This window comes from Orycteropus afer, unplaced genomic scaffold (genome assembly GCF_000298275.1).
Source record: "Orycteropus afer afer isolate SDZICR_OR568_19922 unplaced genomic scaffold, OryAfe1.0 scaffold00002, whole genome shotgun sequence".
Taxonomy (NCBI): domain Eukaryota; kingdom Metazoa; phylum Chordata; class Mammalia; order Tubulidentata; family Orycteropodidae; genus Orycteropus; species Orycteropus afer.
In genome coordinates this window covers 28436661-28459979 of record NW_006921589.1, presented here as the reverse complement: position 1 = coordinate 28459979, position 23319 = coordinate 28436661, and the positions used below count along the sequence as shown (strand labels likewise).

At 38.2% G+C, this 23319-nt stretch overlaps 1 protein-coding gene across 1 annotated transcript in view; it reads left to right on the top strand.

The window, feature by feature from the left end:
* Nucleotides 1-23319, top strand: part of PARD3B (par-3 family cell polarity regulator beta) — a 1522095-nt gene that overhangs the window by 207507 nt on the left and 1291269 nt on the right. Inside the window, exon 2 of the mRNA XM_042783151.1 lies at nucleotides 16709-16810. Coding sequence (XP_042639085.1) covers nucleotides 16709-16810 — 102 coding nt within the window. The remainder of the gene's footprint in view (nucleotides 1-16708; nucleotides 16811-23319) is intronic.

The window sequence follows — 23319 nt, the reverse complement described above, 5'->3', positions numbered from 1 at the left end:
GCTCAGTTTCACAACGAGCTCTGGTGATGCAGTGGGTATGTGTTTGGCCACTAACCAAAAGTTGGGCAGTTTGAACCCACCAGCACTTCCCTGGAGAAAGGACCTGGTGATCTTCCATAAGGATTTGTAGCCTTGGAAATCTCTGTGGGACAGTTCTACTCTGTCCTATAAGGTTATTCTGAGGCGGAGTAGACTTGATGGCAGAGAACAACAGTAAAAACATAATCCACAGTGTCTTCATCTATATCCTCATTTGCCTTCATAAAGTAGGTAAGGTTGTTGAGTCAAGGGAAGCCAGACTTCAGTTTATTAGCAGACTTGAATCTAAATGTTTTAGCTAATTGTTTTGGAGTCTGGCCTGATTTTTCTCAATTTAAATGGAAATTTTCTCAGTATGTAGAGGCCTACTTTTCATATGCCAACATTTTAACTAATGCTCATTAATTAGGTCAATTAATTATAATTCTTAGCCAAGGCCCTGAACATCAGGGCAGATGGTCAGTTTATCCAGGGCTTCTCAAATTATCTGTAGTAGAGGACCACTTTGTTTTGTTTTCTGTCTATAGCAAACTAGTAGTTTTAAATACAAAGTCATATGTTTGGATGTGGCAACAATATCAAATTGCTGTAAAATTTCAAAATGCTTACTGTCAATTTATGAAGTTATTTTGTTGCAGATGGAAAACAGTTCATGGACCACACTGGTTCAAAGACCACACTTTGCACACAAACATCTAGAAAAACTGGGAAGAGCATTTATTCCCTGGCCAATATTTTAACATATGAAAAGCTTGTCTAGCATACTGATGCTACTGTTTCTGGACCTTTTTTCATTTCCTGTTGACTTTCTTCTTCCCAAGCCCAAAGTATCTCTAAGCTATTTTAAGTGGTGTCTCAGTAACTCTTGGTTTTGAAGAATTGTGCAAGATGCCAATAATAATGGCGACTTACTGTACATGTGTTGTAAGGTGGACACTTTGCCAGATGCTGGGAGTACAGTATTAGGCAAGACAGAAACAGCCCTGTCTTCATGAAATTTGGAGTTTCTGGGCGTTCAAATGGTTAACCCACTCGGCTGCTAACCAAAAGGTTCAAGTTTTGAGTCTACCCAGAGGCACCTCAGGAGGAAGAACTGGTAAACTACTTGCAAAACACCCGCCATTGAAAACCCCATCTGCTTCAGAGAAATCAGCCATTGAAAACCTTATGGAGGGCAATTGTACTCTGACACATACAGGGTCACCATTACTTGGAGTTGACTTGACAGCATCTGGTTGAGTTAGTGAAATTTAAAAATCCTGTGCCGAAAAAGAAAAGAAATGTATTCCGATAGGTGTGTGGCTGGATATGTGGATGCGTGTGAATATGTGATGAGTTTCCCACACTCCAGGAAGTTAAGAGTAGTGCTCTCCTTTTATATGAAATACAGCGCTTACATTTTAATCCAATCTCGCGGACTTTAAAGTTCACACTTTTTCCCTTTTGATTTTAAGGAATGAGATTGATTGGCTGTACCCAGTCAAATCTGGCACGTTGTATTTAAACTTGTTGGAATACCCGGATTGTAAATGATGTATAAGTTATTTCACTGACCTTTCTGAAAACATTTTCATTTAAAAGAAAAGATACTTTTAAACTCATCTAATGATTATCTGAAGCTTGCAGAATTGTGAGTGAAAATTCTGCTTGGTATAGGGTAAGGTATTCTTGGAGTTTATTACCATTTGGTGTTTTCACGCCACTGCCATGCTTATTTAACCCGACACGTGCACTAGTGTCCCCACCTTCCTGCAAAAGTTACTTTTCTGGTCTTTGGCTGCTTTTACAAATACCTACAAACTGACTTACTAAAGGGCACAGCCATTTGTCATGAGGCCTGACTTCTGTTCTGGAGTTTGTCACTAACTTTGCTCAAATGTTACCTTTACAGTGACACCTGGCCAGAACTCTCTATTTAAAAACAGAAGCCCTTCCACTCCTGATCCTGCTCAGCATGCCTTATTTTCTCTCCCTAATCACTCTCAATGAGATAGTTTGATGCACTGGCTGCAATAATGGGCTCAAGCATAGCAATGATTATGAGGCTAGCTCAGGACTGAGCAGGGTTTCATTCAGTTGTACATAGGATCACTGCGAGAACCAACTTGCTGGCAGTTAACAGCAACAACAATTGCTTATTTTTCAGCATACCATTTAATTTACTTATTTATTACTTTTGTTAATTGTCTCGTCTCTTTGTGAAATGTAAGCTTTATTCTTCCAAGGCTGGGTTTTCTCACCTGTTTTGTTCATCTACCCTCATTGTCACTTTGTTGCACTGTGGTGGCTTACATGTTGTTGTGATGCTGGAAGATTATGCCACTCGTATTTCAAGTACTAGTAAGGTCAACCATGGTGGACAGGTTTCAGTGGTGCTTCTAGGCTAAGACACATAAGGAAGAAAGGACATGGTGATCTACTTGTAAACAAAATTGGCCAGTGCAAACCTTAGGAATAGCAGTGAAAGTACCAGAAGAGAAGCTCCTCAAGTTGGAAGGCACTCAGAATACTACTAAGGAAGAGCTGCCTCTGCAGACTTCACCTTAATGATGTGATAGGAGTAAAGTTTTTGGGCCCTTCATTTGCTGATGTGGCGTGACTCAAAATGAGAGGAAAAAGCTGTAAACATCCATTAATAACTAGAACATGGAATGTTATGAAGCATGAATAAAGGAAAATTGGAAGTTGTCAAAAATGAAACGGAATGCATAAAGATCAACACCCTTGGAATTGGTGAGCTGAAATGGACTGATACTCACCGTTTTGAATCAGACAATCATATTGTCTCCCATGCTGGGAAAGACAGATTGAAGTGGAATGTCTTCAGGCAAATGCAACATATCTGCTGCTGTGGAGTCGGATCCAACTAATAGTGACCCCTCCTTGGGTTTCTGAGGCAATATCACTATGGAAGTAGATTGCCCAGTCTTCCTTCTGAGGAGTGCCTGGTGGGTTTGAACCGGCAGCCTTCTGGTTAACAGTCAAACTCCTTAGGAACTATGCCACCAGAATTCCGAAATGTCTTCACATTCATCAATAAAAATAACATTTCAAGATCTGTCCAGAAGTACAGTGCTATCAGTGATAAGATGAAAACCGTATGTCTACAGGGAAGACCAGTCAATATGACTGTTATTCAAATTAATGAACCAACTACTAATGCCAAAGATGAAGAAATGGAAAACTTTACCCATTTTTGCAGTCTGAAATTGATTAAACATGCAATCAAAGTGTATCGATAATTACTAGTGATTGGAATGCAAAGTTGAAAACAGAGAAGGACATCATGTTGGTGATGGAAATGATGTCAGAGATTGCATGATAGAAGTTTGCAAGACAAATGACCTCTTCATTGCACATATATTTTTTTCAACAGTATAAATGATGACTGTATACATGGCCTTCACTAGATGGAGTACATAGGAATCAACTGACTACATCTGTGAAAAGAGATGATGAAGTTCAATTAACATTATTTAGAACCATGCCAAGGACCACGTGTAGAACAGACCATCAATTGCTCATACCCAAGTACAAGTTAAAGCTGAAGAAAATTAAAACAAATCTATGAGAGCCAAAGTACAACTTTAAGTATATCTCACCTGAATTTAGAGACTATCTCAGAAATAGATTTGACACATTGAACACTAATGACCTCAGACCACATTAAGTTGTGAAATCAAGGACATCAGAGATGAAGAAAGCAAAGGTCATTAAAAAGACGGGGGAAAAAAAAGACAAATGGATGGCAAGAGACTTGCTTTTGATCATAAACTAGCTAAAACGAAAAGAAGAAATTATGATGTAAAATTGCTGAAGAGAAGGTTTCAAACAGCAGCTTGTGAAGACAAAGTAAAATATAATAATAACAAGTTAAAAAGCCTGCAGTTAAAAAATCAAGGGGAAGAAAACACTTGGTATTTCTCATGCTGAAAGAACTAAAGAAAAAATTCAAGCCTGGAGTTGAATATTGAAGGATGGACAAAATACTGAACACAGGAAACATCAAAAAAAGATGGATGAAATATGCAGAAAAAAAGAATTGGTTGATGTTCAACCATTTTAAGAGGTAGCATATGGTCGAAAACTGATGGTACTGAAGGAACAGGTCCAAGCTGCATTGAAGGCATTGATGAAAAACAAGGCTTCAGGAATTGATAGAATACCAGATGAGATGTTTCAATAAATGGATGCAATGCTCACTTGTCTATGCCTAGAAAATTGGAAGACAGCTACCTGGCCAGCCAACTGGAAGAGAGCCATGTCTGTGCCATTCCAAAGAAAGGCGAGCCAATAGAATGTGGAAATTATTGAACAATATCATTAATATCACATGCAAGTAAAATTTTGCTAATAATTAAAAAATGGTTGCAGCAGTACATTGACAAGGAACTGTGAGAAATTCAAGCCAGATTCAGAGGATGTGGAATGAGTAATTTTGCTGACGTCAGATGCATCTTCACTGTAAGTGATGAATATCAGAAAGAGGTTTGCCTGTATTTTATTGACTATGCAAAAACATTCAACTGTGTGGATCATATCAAGTCATGAATAACATTGTGAAGAGTAGGAATTCCAGAAGACTTAATTGTGCTTATGAGAAACCTATACATACACCAAGAGGCAGTTGTTCAAATAGACCAAGGGGATACTGCATGGTTTAAAATCAGAAGGGTGTGTGTCAGTGTTGTTTTATTTCACCATTCTTACTCAAACTGTATGCTGAGCAAATAACCTGAGAAGGTGGACATTTGCATTGGGAAAAAGTTCTGCAAACATCCTCTTTTAAGTGTCTTCTGTGTTCGAACCCACCCACTGCTTCAAGGGTGAAATATGTTACAGTCTGCTTCCATAAAGATTAAAACCAACCAACCAAACAAACCAAACTCACTGCCATCAAGTTTATTCTGATTCGTAGGGATCTCCTTTGGGTTTCTGAGGTGGTAAATCTTTATGGAAGTAGATTGCCCAGTCTTCCTTCTGTGGAGGGGCTGGTGGGTTAGAACCACCAACCTTCTGGTTAGTAGTCAAATGCCTGAGGCACTACAGCACCAGAGCTCCTTATTCTGTAAACATTACGCCCTTGGAAACCTTATGATGCAGTTCTGCTCTGTCCTATAGGGTTGCTATGAGTCAGAATCACCTTAAAAGTGACGGGATGGGATGATGTATGTAGAGCATCAGGAAGAATAACCCTGTTGGGGCAACAAACTAACAGTAGCAGGCAGTTGTATCCCAGTCATTTATTTTCCAAAGAGGAGAGAGATTTTTCTCCCCACTCCTATTGCTGCCATACTGATTGCATATTTTAGAAAGAAGTACAAAATGAGAGTGAGATAAAGTTGATGAGGTCTTTATTTTGGAATAACCTTATTTTTTATAAATGTTACCACCTTATTTTCATAAATACTGCCAATGTTTTTATAAATACCACCTCTTCTGCTCTAAGTTAATCCTTTTCTTTTTATGTCTTAATGTCTTTAGCAATGGAGCTAAAACTTTGTGTTTGTGTAAAGAGCTAAAAAGGCCATGATGGTCAATTGTAGAATACTTTAAATCTTTTCTCATTGATTCGTACGTGCAAAATACACCCAATTAGGAGACAGTGTCTGTTGAAGGTATTCGTTGGAGTCAGTGTACAAAGATGCCAGCATCATAGTCCAATCTATTTCAGTTTAACTGGTTGTGTTAAGTAAACTGTGAGTCATGTGAGTTTGAATTCCAAATTTATTCTTACTAAAATTCATTTTGCAGCAGAGTATGTTTTAGGGTTTTCATAGAGTATAATGGATAGATTACTTAAAAAAATTAATAGCCCACTCTTCTCTTTATAGACATTGCTGATTCTATTCTTTGGCTGTAGATTTTGCATTCCTTTGGACCACACAAGCTTTTAAAACCTTGGCATCCAGGACTTTGGAGTATAAAATTTCATTGGAAACAAATAATGGAAAACAGGATTTTCTAATTATTTCCTTTAAAATTATTTTGAAACATTGTATTTAAATATTATTAGTAATGGTTTAATGTTTTAAAAGGCTCTCATACTGAAAGGTTTCTGAGATTTGTGTATTCATTAAACACATTTGCAATTTTTGTTACTTTAAGATTCCTTAACATTTGATTTTCCTATTTGAATTTAGCTTTTAAGATAATACTGTATTTATTCCGGAAGATTAGTATAACTCTTACCTTTCTGTGTCCTTAACTCACACCTGAATCTACAGAAAGTGCCCATATTCCTGTAAAGAATTAGTGTATTGTAATGATGTAACCCATAAAATAACTAAAACTGTCTTTTATTTAAAAACAAACAGAACCAAAACTCTATCTGAATATCTGGAACTTCTTTTCTCAAATAAGTTTAGGTTAATTCTAGGATTAAAAATGAATCTTGAAAGTCCTCTATATAAAGGAAACTGCTGAAGGTTGGGCAATCTACTTCCATAGTGATACCACTTCGGAAACCCAAGGAGGGGTTGCTATGAGTCGGGTCTGACTCGATGGCAAATAACAACAACAACAGCTGAGATTATGGTAACTCTACAAAGCTGAATGAAAAATGAAATGGGTGATCAACATTCTTTTTAAAAATTTAGTTAATAAATGAATTAGGAAGTGAAATATTTGCCTTGATGTTTAAATATTTTTCTTCTTGTTTAAAAAAGGCAGTACACAGTATTATCAAGATTTGCTTCATTGAGTAAAACTGAAAATTTTCCTTAGAATGATCAATCATCTTAAATTGAGATTACTTTTGTGTAGCATTATATGTCACAAGGCATCACCTATGTTCCCTATGGCCTAACCTTTGTAGATTTGGGCTTTCCTTCTGTACAATGGGAAGGTTAGTCTATATATCTATAAACCTGGGAGTTCCTATCAGTCTTTGGACTTACACTTCTACTAATCTAAGTGTGAAATTCTCTCTCTCTTTTTTTTTTTTTTTGTTTTTGTTTTTGAGAGGAGAGGGTTGTTTTTGATTGAGAAAGCCTATTTAAAAATTACGTTCTAAGTAGCTCAGGTAGTGTAGTGCCTAAGGCACTTGACTACTAACCAGAAGGCTGGTGGTTCAAACACACCAGCTACTCCTCGGAAGGAAGGTTGGGCAATCTACTTCCATAGTGATAATGCCTTGGAAACCCAAGGAAGGGTTGCTATGAGTCGGGTCTGACTCAATGGCACATAACAACAGACAACAACAAGTAGTATGAAGTATTCAGACTTAAATTTTTTTTCCCCAGATATATTATTTCACTATTGAGATAAATCTTTTTCTTAAACTTGTTTATAAATTAGTGAATTTTTGGATTATACAGCAAGATAGTGGAATAACTGATAAATTGAGAAATATGACATACGGTGTTTTGTTGATACACTTTGAGCTTGGAGAGGTGCAGGAACAGTGACACCACGCTGAGCTGCCCAGTCCAGTGATCCTGTCCTACAGCAGAGATTTCTTTTTTTCAAGAAGTTTCTTTAAATGTGTGTTGAAACCTATAAGGAGCTTTGAGATTCTAGATGCCGTAGGTCTCAGAAATGGAAGAGATCTTTGGGATCGGACAGTTCTCGCCTTTCCTTACCCTATAGCAGCCTTGATGTCTGTCCATTACACTTGGCTTGATTGCAGATAACTTGTTCCACTCTTAGGTAGCTCTGTTTTAAATATTTTTCTTACTCTAAACTTTAACCTTCCTCTCTTGCCACCTGTGCAGCCCCTCTGGCATAGCACAGAACAGGCTGTATCTTTCTTGTAAGTGGAGTCTCACAAGGTTATTTAATTTCTAAAAATTCATCTGTAAACTATTAAAGAAGAATAGAAGGAGGTAAGAATTTGAATTGATTAGGTGATCTACCTCAGATGAGCAGTGAGCATTTATCCCCGAGTAGTGACCCCTCCTTGGGTTTCTGAGGCAGTATGGTAGCATAGTGGCTAAAGCGCTTGACTGCTAACCAGAAGGCTGGCGGTTCAAACCCACCAGCCACTCCTCGGAAGGAAGGTTGGGCAATCCTACTTCCGTAGTGATACTGCCTCGGAAACCCAAGGAGGGGTCGCTATGAGTCAGGGCTGACTCGACGGCACATAACAACAACAACAATAAGAAAGAAAAAGAAAACTGCTGTTACATCAGTTCTCTAGGTTCCCGGGTGCTTTGGGTCCTGTAAGACTAACTTGTGCCTGAATGTGATCTAAGATGTGTTTGTGATAAGCATTTTTCACAGAAAATGGTCTCCGATATAATCCAACTACTTCATTTGGTGCTCAACTGGAAAAAAAAGTGAGTGCTATTCTTCAATTCTGGCTAAAAAGCAAGTCATATTGAACTTTTTGAGAAGTATATTGGTCTCCATATGGTGTTTCCTTAAGGAAATTTTAAGGATAATTTAAACAATGAATGACTGTTGCTTTATCAGTTAAAGTTGTGGATTTGTTTTTCATTTATTTATTTATTTTTAAAATCTGTCCATTAGGGCAATGTACATTCTAAAGTTATGTTATTGAGTCATAGAGATTTAGAATTGTGTTCTTCCTGTTGGATTAACTCTTTGTCATCATGAAATGTCCTTCCTTATCTTTAGTAATATTTCTTTCCTTAAAGGTTTCATCTGATATTAGTATGTCTATACCAGCTTTCAGGAGCTCTGGTAGCATAGTGCCTAAGCCACTTGACTGCTAACCAGAAGGCTGGCGGTTCAAACCCACCAGCCACTCCTCGGAAGGAAGCTGGGGCAATCTACTTCTGTAACGATACTGCCTCGGAAACCCAGGGAGGGGTCTCTATGAATTGGGTCTGACTTGATGGCACACAACAACAACAACAACATACCAGCTTTCTTTGGTGGAGTCATAAATCTTTAGAGCTGAAAGTGACTTTATAGGTGAAATCTTTCCCCTTTATTTTATATATAATTTTGGGCTTACTACTGTGTTTTGAACTCTGCAGGTATAATTTAAACCAAGTAGAAGTCTCTTGGCCCCATGCTGATTCTTCTGGATTCTTTGGAAAGATATTTGATTGAAAGGCATCAGCCCATGTTCCCCTCCTAGGCTTTTCTCCTAAGGTGACATTTAAGTGATCTATTTCAGGAAGGTCATGGCATATTCTCAAGGCTGTCCTTCCTATTCTCCATATCCTTTCTCCAGTGGCCAATCAGGGCCAGCGTGCAGAAGCATGATATTTATTACTGCCTTTTCTTGCTTCATTCTTTCCTTTCAAGTGACTGTGCTACTCTCGTAGGCTTTGCTCAGGCATCTCTTTCCAGAACTCTTGCTCTTGCCTACCATGCTCCATGACTGGCTACTGAGACTACTGTTCTCTGCTACCTCAGACAGTCTTCTGACATGCTCTGGCTACTTTCTCCTTACTGGATTTATTCTGAGGCAGCAGGTTCTCTTATGATCTGGGCAGAAGGGAGAATAACCAGAGAGCTATGATAGAAGTGGTTGAGTTTTACGTGCATAAACTTTCCTTAATTCTCTATCCAACTTCAAATGCCTCAACCTGACTCAGCTCTTAGCAGGGGGATCTTTTCCTACTTCTTCCTAAACACTTAATTCCATAATTTTGAGAAAATATATTATCTAGGATTCCCCAATTCTCTCACTAGGAAGCACTGGGGCACCTTTATGCAAAGACTTCAGGGCTTCCATCATCACCCCTTCGTGTCCTTTACACTTTGATTTCTATGTGGTGCATTGTGTAGGAGATCACAGAGCACCAGGTTCGCTAATTATGGCTTATTGTGACTTGCCTGAGCCCATATACTTAAATAAAGATAGAAAGGGACCAGATATCCCATTTGAATCCTAGGTAATTGTGCTTTGTAGTAAACTCTTTAAAAAAATCATTCATAAAAGAAAAACCATAGGGACAAACTTAGGGCCCCTAGTACGTGACATTGATAGACTATCAAACATAAGTAAGAATACCTGTTCTGCTTACTTAGTGCCATTCTGACAGGAATGTACCACAAATGGGATGGCTTGAACAAACAGGAGTTTATTCTTTCACAGTTCGGGAGGCTAAAAGTCCAAGTTCAAAGTGCCAGGCTCTAGGGGCTGGGTGAAAGCCCCTCGACTTTGGGGTTCAGCTCTGCCTCTTGCTCCTGGCCCTCTTCACTCAGGTAGTTACTGGCTGCTGAGGCTGAAAAGTCCAAAGTCGACAAATAAAATGGCACAATCCTGATGTTACCAAACTACATGGAAAGCCATTAATTCAAGTCCGTTGAAAGTCCCAGGATTGGCAGAACATGGCAGGCTGCTGAACAATATATAAAGGAAGTAGACCACATACCCAAAGCAGCTACTCGGCTGCTCCAATAGATTCCACCATGGAGTTATTTACCAATCTCACTATGGGGAATAACTTCATCCAGCTGTACAGTCACTCACCCAGGCCCAGCCACGTTGACAAACAAATTTCACCACCACAATACCAGAACAGCAGAAGATAAACTACATGATTGGGACCTTCTCAAAATTAAATTTATAAGTGTATCAAAAGACTACTCCAAAAGAGTAAAAAGAAAATTTACACATTGGGAAAAAGTATTCAGCACCAACATATCTGACAAGGGAATTATCTCTAAAATTTATAGAAAACTCCAACACCTCAACATCAAAAAGACAATCCATTTAAAAAAATGGGCAGAAGACATGAACAGACACTTCACCAAAGAAGATATTGAGGCAGCCAACAGATGAAGAAATGTTTGTGATCATCAGCTGTTGTTGTTGTTGTTAGGGAGATGCAAATCAAAACAACAATGAGATACCATTTCACCCCATGACTAGTAACAAAGTTCAGCAAGACAGAAAATAACAACTGCTGGCAAAGATGTGGAGAGATAAGGACTCTTAATACACTGCTGGTGGGCTACGAAATGATACAACCACTGTGGAAAATGTTGTGGTGATTACGTAAGTTAATAGTAGAAATACCATTGATCCAGCAATCCCTTTAGTAGATATACGTCCTAAAGAAGTGAGAGGCAGGATATGAATAGATATATGCACACCCATGTTCATTGCAGCACTATTCACAATAGCAAAGAGATAGAAACAACCTAAATGGCCATCAGTGGAGGAATGGGTAACCAAACTATGGTACATACACCCAATAGAATACTGTGCAACACTAAAGAATAATGTAGACTCTGAAACAACTCATAATGTGGATGAACTTGGAGGACATTGTGCTGAGTGAAATAAGTTAATCTCAGGACAAATATTAGTCCACTATTGTAAAATGTCAAGGAAAGGTTTAGGTCTGGAAGGAAACTTTCTTTGTTGGTTATGAGGGAGGGTAGGGAAGGGAGGAAAAATTGGGGGAAAAGAAAAAAGTTGATGTTAAAAGCAGCTACTCTTGGCTCTGCCATTGATTAAGCAGCTGAACATGGGGAAATTGACTTGCCTGTCCTTGTTTTGACTTCCTCATTTGTAAATTGGGTTGATAGCTATGTATAGGGGTAAAGAAATGAACTCAGAATAACTCAGAGGACTTGACTGAGGATAAATGAATTAATAATATAAAATACTTAGTGAAGTACCTTGCCGGTGGTGGTGTTTTTGTTGTGCGGCCTTCAGTTGATTCTGCCTTATAGGAGCCCTGTAGGACAGAGTTAGAACTGCTCTGTAAGTTTCCTGGGAGAAGAAGAGAGAAGCTGTTGTAAGATGATGATGAGGAAGATGAAATTGTGAAATCTCATTTTATGAATACATTCTACAAAATTGGCAGTGTTAAATTTTACAAAGAAAATTTTATTTCCATGAACTTCCATTTTACAGTTGTTTTGAGTTTGCATGCAGTGAGATTCTTCTTATGAAATCATTAAACCACTGAGAAACCGGCTGCATTACTGAGCACTGTAATCCCCACCTTTGATAGATGGAGTCCTGCAACTGTGCGCTTTTCCTTTGCAGTGCTTACCTTGCTTTGGGGTCTGGCTGGCACTGCAGGCTATTTTTCTCTTCTTGGACCACAGGCTTTTGCTTAGAAATTTCTAGGTTTTCCCCCCTCTTTTCTGATTATTGGCATAATCCCAGTGTTTAGTAGTCTCAGCATGATAGTATCGGGTTTGCTGGTCTATTCCTTTAGATAGTGCAGATGGAAGATAATTGCTCTCTAAAGCTTTGTTTAATACACATTTTCAAAGTGTTACTTAATATAAATTTTCAAAGCTATATGGCAAGAATATATCATCTACCCCTAAAGAAAGTTATTTGTTGCTGTTAATGTCTATTTGGAACAGTTTCTATATTTGATCCTTAGAAGTACCTATAGCTGTCTTCTTCCTGCATTGAGTATGTGTTTGTTTTATTTTCCTCCTCCAATTTGTCATGGTGTACTAATGTATTTTCTTATTAAAATTCCAGTAGTGTTTATGTTAACTATATTATTTAAAAAAAAACTTACCAAATATCAGAAGTGGAGAAAACATAGCATATAGTAAGTTAGTTTTAATACTTTAATGGTCCTCAGCATGTATGTAAGATTTATTGCATTGTGAATGAATACATATACAAGAGATTTTCAAAATAATCAAATTATATGTATTACAGATATTTGTGCAAAATATGGACTAAGTGTAGTTCTGGTTACCTAGTGCTGCTCTGGCAGGAATGTACCACAAAGGAGATCACTTGAACAAACAGGAGTTTATTCTCTTACATTTTCGGAGGCTAGAAGACCGAGTTCAAAGTGCCACGCTCTAGGGGACTGGATGAAAGCCCCTCGACCTTGGGCTTCAGCTCTGTCTCTTGCTCCTGACCCACTGAAGCTAGAGTCTTTTCTTCACTCAGGCAGCAGCTGGCTGCTAAGGCTGACAAACCTAAGGTCGACAAGTGAAAAGGCACAGTCCTAATACCACCAAGCAACATGGCGGGCCACTAATTCAAGTCCAGAAAAAGTCTCAAGATCCGCAGGGCATGACAGGCTGTTGAACAACGATTTGGCTATATGCAGGATTCAAGCGTGCCAAAAAGCTAGAGACCTTCCTCAAAGCTGCTGCTTATATAGGGGAAACAGCCCACTTCCCTAAATCAGCTACTGAGCTGCTCCAGTAGATTCTACCATGGAGTTAATTACCAATTTGACCATGGAGGAATAACTACATCCAGCTGCCCAGCCACTCAACCAGGTCCAGCCAAGTTGACAACAGTCTTTACCACAAGTGGCATTGTGAAAAAAAACTTTTGTTCAGTGCATTATGTGAAGCTAGATATATATGTGAACATCTTTTCATGTTTGATCAGTTTTATTCTTGATGCTAACAAAACCAAGTAAATGAAATGCAAACTGTTGACTGCAATGTAATGATTGAAATTTTTACATGCATTAAAGAGTCAGGGTAAATTTATGGGCTTTTGATAACTGAAGTCTGCTAATATTGCTTGTGTATTGTTCTGTAATTTACAGCACCATGGCCAGTACCATGGGGACAAAGTCAGAGGTGTGGTATAAACTGAGTGTGTTGATTTTCCTCTCTTGGATGTGTAAAATATTAACCCTGAACGTGCTTTCGTACAGTTCAGCTGTTTTTGTTCAGTTCAAGCATGCCCCTCCTTAGCCTACTCTTGTCCTCTTTGGTATGGGTGAAGTGGTAGTATCAGATGTATGAAATAAGGAAAGTTACAATTGCAGAGTCTATATTTTGACACCTATATTACTGTCAACTTCTTTTTCTTTGCCAAATACATTATTCTGTAATGTATCAATTGTTTTTAATCTGATTTAGTTCTGTACAAGTTTTAGATTTTGTACTTTTTTAAATTACATTAGAAATAAATACCTTTGTTTCAACGCCTGGGTCTTATTTTACAGAACATCTTGGGGACCACATGTGTGTAAGGGAGGAGTGCTATGACACTTAGCCCAATTTTGTCACCACTTGCATGCTACTTTGTGTGCCACTCAATCCCCTGTTATGTGTATCCTGAATTTGTGTGTTTTAAACCAGGCTTTGGCTTTCTTCTTTCTCTGCTCCTATCTCTACGCGGGGAGAGACAAGTACTTTAACTTTTGCTGCAGTAGTCAGTAATTTTTACCTCCATTTCAGGTAATAAATCTACTTCTATACTCTGAGCATGAGAAGAAAGCCGAGAACTTAATAGGTGTCTTCTTTTAAGCAGTCCTGTATGAGAAAAGCAAACGTTTTGGAACACGTAATTTTTTTTTAAAAATAAACATGGTTAAAAATCAACATTTCATTGACAGAGTTGTAATATATCAGAAACCAGGTCAGTGGAAGTTTATAGAAATAATTAAGTTGAACTCCTTTTATAAACAGGTTGTGTTTTATTATTATTATTTTTTAAAGTAATATTCCAGATTACAGTCTTGTGTTCATTTCTGTGTTGGTTGTGACATGGCCAGAGCAAGAAAATTCAGTTTCCAGAAAACAGTGAGTTCCTTCTTGCTCCCATTTTTGTAGAGTCCAATAGGCCTTTCATGATTTTGTGTCTACTTCAGTATCCCCTCTTTTTGGAATGTAGCTTATTGTACTTATCTTCCCTTTCATAGCGAAATTGCCTTGAGTTGGCAGAGATCCTTTGATGAGGATCTGAGTGATGGGTGGCCTGTGCTTGTTTTATCTGCTTATACTCTCACTCCTGGTATCTGTGCAATCTTTAGCAGGCAATAGAACAGACATTTAAAGTTTCCTCAAAAAATCGTTAGTGTTTCCACCTATAAGCCTGGTATTTGAAGCAAATGAATTTCTTTTCATTTTACTTGGAATTGCTCTTTAACATTCTATAGCAAAGTTAATTTCAAAATGCCCAAAGCCTAGCTAAGGAGAATTCCCTCATCAGAGTCTTCAAGCCTATCACTTTATCAAGCTGGATTACTCATAAACTGTGTTCTTGGGCTACAGTAGCCCTCTGAATAGGTGACTAAACAGAATTACTATTCAATAGTATGCTCTCACCTTTTATCAGGGGTCAGTGGAAGAGAAGGTAGTATGACAGCTGTTTCTATTAGCTTTCCTAAAACTGCAGTTGAATTCTGTGGTTTATGTTAGTTCTCACCCTTTATAAAGATTCATCTGGTAAAGTCTCAGACTTTCATTCTAGAAGAATTTCCATTTCTTCTCATGAACTGGTTCTTTTATTGGATACTGAGTGCTTTATAGCTAAAAAGCTTCCCACTTTGAGAGGCTTCCTAAGAACCCAATTGATTGTAGCTCAGACTTTCTGGTAAAATCCTTACTAATATTCTTCTCCATTTAATTCATTGGTTCCTGTTCTTGTTCAGTTGGTTTAATGGTTCACTTTAAAATCTCTGGAAAGAGACAGTACATAAATAACCGAATGAAATAGATCATTTAATTCTGAGGTCTTGTATCAGTATCTAACCACACAACAAATTGAGGAAATAATCCTTTTTCTTAAATCTGACTGCTCTGTGTTTTTTTGTTGTTTGTTTCTTTTTAGAAGCAATAGTGGAAAATTTCTAAATGACTACCTCAGGTTAGTGAACCTCCTGTTCAACTCTGAGCATAATTTAGAGTTCCTGCCATATTATAGGAAATGGAAACTGAGACTGGAGCCCTTGCTTGGGATGACATTGCAAACCCTAGAGTTGAGGATGCATGCATATGGGGAATTTAAAAAGTGAAGACATCGGTGGTCATGGTACTCTGTTCATATATTCTTGAGTGATAGCCTTTGCAAGCACAGATTTCTGCCTTTTGATTTTTTTTCCCCCACACAGCTCTGTGTTCTTGATATGGACTTCTCTATCCTCAGTTTTGGGGAGCTCTAGTAGCACAGTGGCTAAGACACTTGCCTGCTAACCAGAGGGCTGGCGGTTCAAACCCACCAGCCACTCCTCGGAAGGAAGGTTGGGCTATCCTACTTCCGTAGTGATACTGCCTCGGAAACCCAAGGAGGGGTCGCTATGAGTCGGGTTTGACTTGACGGCACATAACAACAACAACAGTAACATAATGCCTAAGGCCCTTGACTGCTAACCAGAAGGCTGGCCAATCAAACCCACCAGCCACTCCTTGGAAGGAAGGTTGGGCAATCTACTTCCGTAGTGATATTGCCTTGGCAGCCCGGAGGCTGTTGCTATGAGTCGGGTCTGACTCGATGGCACATAACAACAAGAACATCCTCAGTTTCGCAAAGTATGCACAAGGAGATACTTCTGTTGCCAAATAGTCTTGACATTGCTGAAATTGAAGATTATGAAAAATTCCTTGAAAGTGTTTTCAAATTGCTAGGGCAATTTATTTTGCGTTGCAACGTATCTTCCAGAAAAAATGATGAAATATATAAACTTTGATTTACTAATTTGTGTTGAAAAGGATGAAAGTGCTAAATACCTATCTGAATAAATAGATTATGTGTTTTTTGATGTTTGGAAATTTTCTTGTTCTTGTTGTTGTTGTTAATGTGCCGTCGAGTCGGACCCGACTCATAGCGACCCCTCCTTGGGTTTCTGAGGCAGTATCACTACAGAAGTAGATTGCCCCATCTTCCTTCTGAGGAGTGGTTGGTGGGTTTGAACCGCCAGCCTTCTGGTTAGCAGTCAAGTGCCTTAGGCACTACGCTACCAGAGCTCACATTTTCTTATTACTCAAGTATAATCTATTTTTTAAAGTTAAAATTTATTTTACCTTTCTAAAGATAGAGTCATGAAACATGTTGGCTGTTCTACCACAGGATCCTGGCTACTGGGTGAAGATTCATCACTTAGAATACACAGATGGAGGAATCCTGGATCCAGATGATGTTTTGGCAGATGTCGTGGAAGACAAAGATAAGGTAGGTAATTCTAAAAGTGTTCCTCATTGTTTTCTTCTGTAGAGCTGCAGAGTTTTAAGAGATTGAAATCTTTAACAAATTCGTGTGTCAATTATTGTTAAAAGATACCATCTGTTCGTATTTCACCTGGACAGCCCATAAATCAAAGTTCTTCATCATATGTTTGGAAAAACTTTGTCGAGGTTTCGGAATCTGTTTATGGTGGCCTAATTAGCAGACATTTCACTCCCAGGAGTTCCTGATATGTCTCAATAAATTAGCGTCAGTTGCCGAAGCTTTTGGAGTTCTCTCCACTGTTGTTGGCTGAAGAGCTGGTTCCTGGTCTTTGCTAAATATTCAGCTTAAGTTTGAACATGTTTCAAAGTAGAGAGTACCTTGGGGAAGAAAGTTTTATGAAGAACTATGGTGAAGATTTTTTTCTTAAAATAGCTGCTTAGACACAATCTTGAGTAACTGTCTTGCTTTTATTTGCTGAAGCAAAAAGCACTGAGTTGAATATTCCAACATCTTTGAATATGTTCTGCTGAATATGGAAATCATCCCATTGCAAATATTTTGTTTTAATGGGATTTTTCCCCCATGTCAAACTGAGAAAGGTTAGAAAGATGCAGTGTTGTGGGTCACTGTTTTTGAAATGCATTGTTTATCACTAATTTTGTGTTGGGCTTCTCTTAAAGCAAAAACAAACAAACAAATAATCAAACAAACCCCACTGCCATGGAGTCAATTCCAGCTAATAGTGACCCTGTCGGACAGAGTAGAAATGCCCTATAGGGTTTCCAGAGCTGTGAATCTTTACAGGAGCACACTGCATCCCGCAGAGCAGTTGGTGGGTTTGAACTGCCGACTTCTCGGTTAGCAGCTGGGTACTTTGGCCACTGTACCACCAAGGCCCCTTCAGTGGCTGTAATTTGCCCTCTGAAATTGACTTGTAATTCTTCCAGAGATATTTTGTTTCTACAGTTTCTTCTACTGTGCATCCTTAGCACTTTCTGTATAAGATTTATATTTGTAAACATGATTCTATTATTTTTCTGTGATCTTAGGTTATTTTATGTGTGTGTCTGTGTGGTGTATCTGTGTAATTTTAACCAACTGGACTGGAATCTAAATAAATGATTTATTGAACCTGGGTAAATTTTACATTTTTTCTTTTCTGTAAGATCCTTTTGGCTTATTCACATTGACATTAATCTTTGTAGACATTCTATAAATATATTTTTTTATATTTCCTGCTAGAAATCCATCCTGGTTTGTTTTGCATTTTAATTAGCCATTTCATAAGGGACTTCTTTCCCTAACTAGATTGTAAGCTTTTAGAGGACATGGACCAGGAGAGTTTTATTATTATTATTTTTTAATTTGGTGTTCCTTTCTTAATAGCATCCAGTACAATGTCTTACACAAACTCGATTGTCAAAGAACACTTAGGCAATTGATGATCAGAAAAGAAAGCTTTGCTCTCTGAAGTTGACTCTTGCTGAATATGACTTGGCTGCGTACTTCCTGTTTATTTAATTGGTCCTAAATAATAATGTATTGTTTACTTCCAGAACTACTTAGGAGGGTGTTTACTTTGTTTCCCTCTGTTTTGCTCATAACTTCTCCACCAGGACTATCTTCTTCCTTTGTTATACATTAGGTGTTTGGCTCTTTATTAATGAAGAAGGTGGTTCCTGCCTCAAACTTAACTGATATCAGTGTGTTAAAGAGCTAAAAAATGACAAGCTTAAAAAGGACCAGAAGAAAATGTCTCACCCACAGCCTCATCCACAGACCTCATTACAGAGAAGGATGAGTCCATGAACAGAGTCCAGGGAAATAATTTGTCTCACAGAGTTCTTCTTTTTAGAGTATTCTTTTAACTATCTTTGCAACACACTTCTTAACTAGAATCCATTTGCAAGACATGGAAACAGCTTTATTATATATAATCTCTTTTTTAATGGGACTATACCACCATTACAAAATAAGGTGAAAAAGTGAGGTATAATCAGTAGAAATCCTAATGGAGGATTAGTACTATTTGGGTACAGCTTTCCCCAGTCCCTTAATGCACTTTAATGTTTTCACTTGAAACCTAATTGGTATTGTTTTGCAGAGTTGATGAGAATTTACACTTTTGGTGTTGCCAAAAAAAAAAATGTATTCCCATTTCTTCCTTAAGAAAAAAAAAGTGACAAAGAGAGCATTATTTATTTTTCTGACGTTTCCTCTGAAGTCTTAAGAATTCCTTACAATCCATATGTTTAGTGAAGAAAGAAGATTTTGCCAGACTTCATTTTAATTAACTTTTTTGTCAGTTTAGCTTGTTTTTGTTGTTGTTGTTATGTGCCGTCGAGTCAAACCCGACTCATAGCGACCCCTCCTTGGGTTTCCGAGGCAGTATCACTACGGAAGTAGGATTGCCCAACCTTCCTTCCAAGGAGTGGCTTAGGAAGTAATTATAAATGTTACTTGTAGATTTTTAGTGACATATCAGACTCACTCAGGATCATCTAAACAGTATTGAGCTTAGATAAAAGGAAAAATCCTCTATTTGCAAATAGGCTTTTTAACAATTTCTTGCATTTAGAATAGAGAAAGGAAGCAAGTCCACTGAGTCAGCCAGGATGGATGTACGTCATCTGTATGCTAGAGGTCGCACACGTCAGCTCCTAGAAAAGGCTCTAGCTGCAAAGGAGGAGGAGGGAACAGCACAGACAAACTCAGAATCAGAAAGCAGTACAAGTAAGCTGTGTTAGGCTGGGTTCTCTAGAGAAGCAAAACCAGTAAAGCTTATCTATATATGCATTTGTTGTTGTTGTACATATAGAGAAAGAGAAACTTAGGAAAATGGCTCACATACTTATAGAAGCTGGCATATCCCAAGTTCTTGGATCAAATGTCAAGCTGGAGGCATTTCCTGACTCACACATCTGCAAGGACTGACGAGCTCAAGGTTGGTAGATGGTACACTGGCTGTTGACTCCAACGAATGAGAAATCCAAAATCTCTAGGCTGAATGGTGGATTGTTTGCTCATGGACAGTTGCAGGCAGCACAACAGGATCCCAATCCACAGAAGAGTGTCTCTTTTTCCCAGGATGTCCATAAATGCACTCATTATGGATTGTGCTGTCTGCAGTAGGTAGAATAATGACACCCAAAGATGTACACATGCTAATCCCCCAAACCTGTGAATGTTGTTATAAGGTGAAAGAGTCTTTGCAGTTGTGGATAAATTAAGGATCTTAAAATTAAGAGATTATTTTGGATAATTTGGGGTGGGCCCATTGTAATCACCAGGATCCTTGTAAGTGAAAGAGAGGGGCAAGAGAGTCAGTATTAGATAGGATGTGAAAAAGACTTGATTGACATGGCTGCATTTGAAGATGAAAGAAAATGCCTCCAACCGAGAAATGCTAGACAAGGCAAAGGAAGAGATTCTCCTCTAGAAGCTCCAGCAGGAGCTCAACCTTGTGGATGCCCCGTTTGAACCATTTCCTACTTCTGACCTCCAAACTGTAAGATAATAAGTTTGTGTTGTTTTAAGCCATTGAGTTTGTGGCACTTTGTTACAGCATTAATAGGAAACTATTACACTGTCACACTATTTTAAAACTCTAAACTGATGTTGGTCTTCTTAAGTTCCATACTCACTAGGCTTTAAGAGCCTACAGCATAAATGAACTATATATAGTTCAGATCATTTGATTGCTTTTTGTATTCCTTCAGTATCCATCACAAATTGGTTGTCATTTCACTGGCTGATCCTCCATTCTCCAGGATATCAACATTAAGCGTATCCCTAGTTATGTTACTGTATCATGTAGAAATTATCTCAATGCCATGTCGCTTTCTCAATGCAATATGAAAAGACCATATTTTTATTGTTGTTAGTTGCTATTTAGACAGCTCTCAACTCAGGGCAATGCCATGCAAAATTGAATGAAACACTGCCCAGTCATGTGCCATCCATCGATTGTGGATTGAACCATGGTGATCCGTAGTTTGTATTGACTGATTTTCAGAAGTAGGTCACCAGGCCTTTCTTCCTAGCCCATCTTAGTCTGCAAGCACTGCCAAAACCTGTCCAGCATCACAGCAGCTGTGAGACTCCACCGGCAGAGGGCTAGTGGCTATTCATGAAGTGCATTGGCTAGTAACTGAAATGCAAGTCTCTTGAAGATTAAAAGACTGAAGCTGAGCAAGCCACAGCAAAGCTTATTGTTACTTCACTGATTCTTTTTAATTGAATGTGAGAACCTCTGCACACTGAAATTTTTTAATGATTATTTTGTTTACAAATTGCCATTATTATTTTTGTGGCTTAGCTGTAGAAGACAACTGCAATATAAAACTGAAATATGACAGTTTATAGCTTCTATTACATAAATAGGGCTATTGCCAAATTTTTATTACATATACAAAAGTAAAACTATGTTATACAGTAATGTACAATGGGAAAATTATCTCTATCTTTGAGTAAGCTTTGATTATCACAGGGACTCAGTTTGGAGGGATGCCAGGGGTTCTTGTGAACTTCAGAGTAGGTATACTGATCCCTCTGGATCACATTTGATGTCTGGTGCTCAAATGTTACAATGTCAGTTCAATTTAGTCCCTTATAATGTGTCCTTCAGTAAGTTCCTTAACCTTTGTTAGCTTCAGTTTCCTCGTTTTTGAAACAGATGTAATGTTAGCTCATACGTTGTAGGGTATGTGTAGGAATTTAATAAGGTAAACCATATAATGTTTTAAGTATAGTATGGAGAATAGTAAGCACTTACATATTAGCTGTTATCTTATTAACAATATAATTATCATAGTCATATATTCTTTTTACCTGTGCTTTTTGATTTAACCATTAAATATTTTAAATTTAAGATCTGAAAAATTTTAGAATAGATTTAAACTGTTTTTAAGAAACCTTATTAGGAGTTCTGGTATGATGGCAGACTAGGCAGAAAGACTGCACAGACCCTCTTCAACAAAGAAAAGGGGAACCATTTAACACAGATACAGAAGATAATCCTGGACCCCTGAGCCTTGAAGGGAAGGGTATAGAAGCAGACTAAACTCCAACTAGCAGAAGAATTTGCATGAAAACACCAAAAAAGGAGACATACGGAGTTGTGGTCTGGCAGCGATCCTGACGGCACAGACAGCTTGGATATTGCCGAGTGGAGGTAGCACCTAAGAATTAACCTAAAAATTGGCCCTGCTTAACCAGGGACTGCAAAGAGGACTGCTCTGGTGGCTGGGGAATAAAAGAGGAAGCAGCGAAGAGAAAGGCGGGCTAAGCTGTGGACTTTTGCCTGTCCAGAGGGCACAGACATTTTGAATGTTTACAAGCTGTTTGACCATTTTGGATATTTAAAGTGACAGCATTCTCCCAGATTCCAGGGACTTAAGAACAGGCTTCACTTGATGAGAACCCCAAGGACATTCTGGACTGGATGACTAGAGAGGTGCAACATTCCCGTTGTTACTCTTATATCCCACACCCTCTTGGTGGACTGAGGTGCGGCCATCTTTCACTCCCAACCACTTTCTGGACTGGTAGGAATTCCATCTCAGTCTGTGTGCTAGGACAGAGCCTGGGTGCCCTGCCCTGCCCTGCCCAGCCCCATTTTTTTTTTTTTCTGTTTTTTAGTTTGTTTTAAAACTACTACTACTATTATTATTACTTTTGCCCTTTATACTATTATTCTTTATTCTTCCACTCCCAGGTTCTAGTTTTTAGCTTTTTTCCTTTTCCCTGTTCCTGGTTGCATTTTTCTTTTTTTTCTTTTTCGTAGTTAACCCCCTTCCTTATTTTTCTTTTTGCATTTTTCCCATTTTTTTCCACCATTATTCTTCTTCTCTAACTTTTTTCTCTTATTGCCCTCTCCCCAGATACTGTACTTTTTTAAATTTTTTTTTCTCTTTTTCCCTTTTTTTGGTTACTGTTCCTGTGTGATTACATGGTATATTTTTTGTCCATGTGTTTTTACTTATTGATGATTATTCTTTTTTTTTTTTTTTTTTTTGGGCCAAACTGAGTGGAAGACAGCAATAGTCCCCATAAGACACAACTACACCCACACCTCCTGCAGCTTCACTTACTGAGTGAGAGCCACTACTTCCTTCTCCACCAATGGTGCAATGATAAACAACTACCAAGAAGAGCCTGACTCACTCTTGGCTGCTCTTCACAAAGAGTTAATGGAGATCTAAATACAGCAACACCGCGATGTCTCAGAGACAACAGACCATTGCAGTCCACACAAAGAAGCAAGATAAAGTGGTAGAAACAAGGGAACAGGATAAGACCCAGAACACATCCCTGAGGAAGATGCAGCATTGGAACTCTCTGATAAGGAATTCAAAAGAATTATCTTTATGTATCTTCAAAGGATTGAGAGACAGACCAAGGAAAACAAAGACAAAACCCTAGAATAATTTTGGAAGAAAATACAAGAACAGAATGACAAAATAAATGAAAAATTAGAAATGATTCTAAATCTACAGATAGAAATCCAGAAG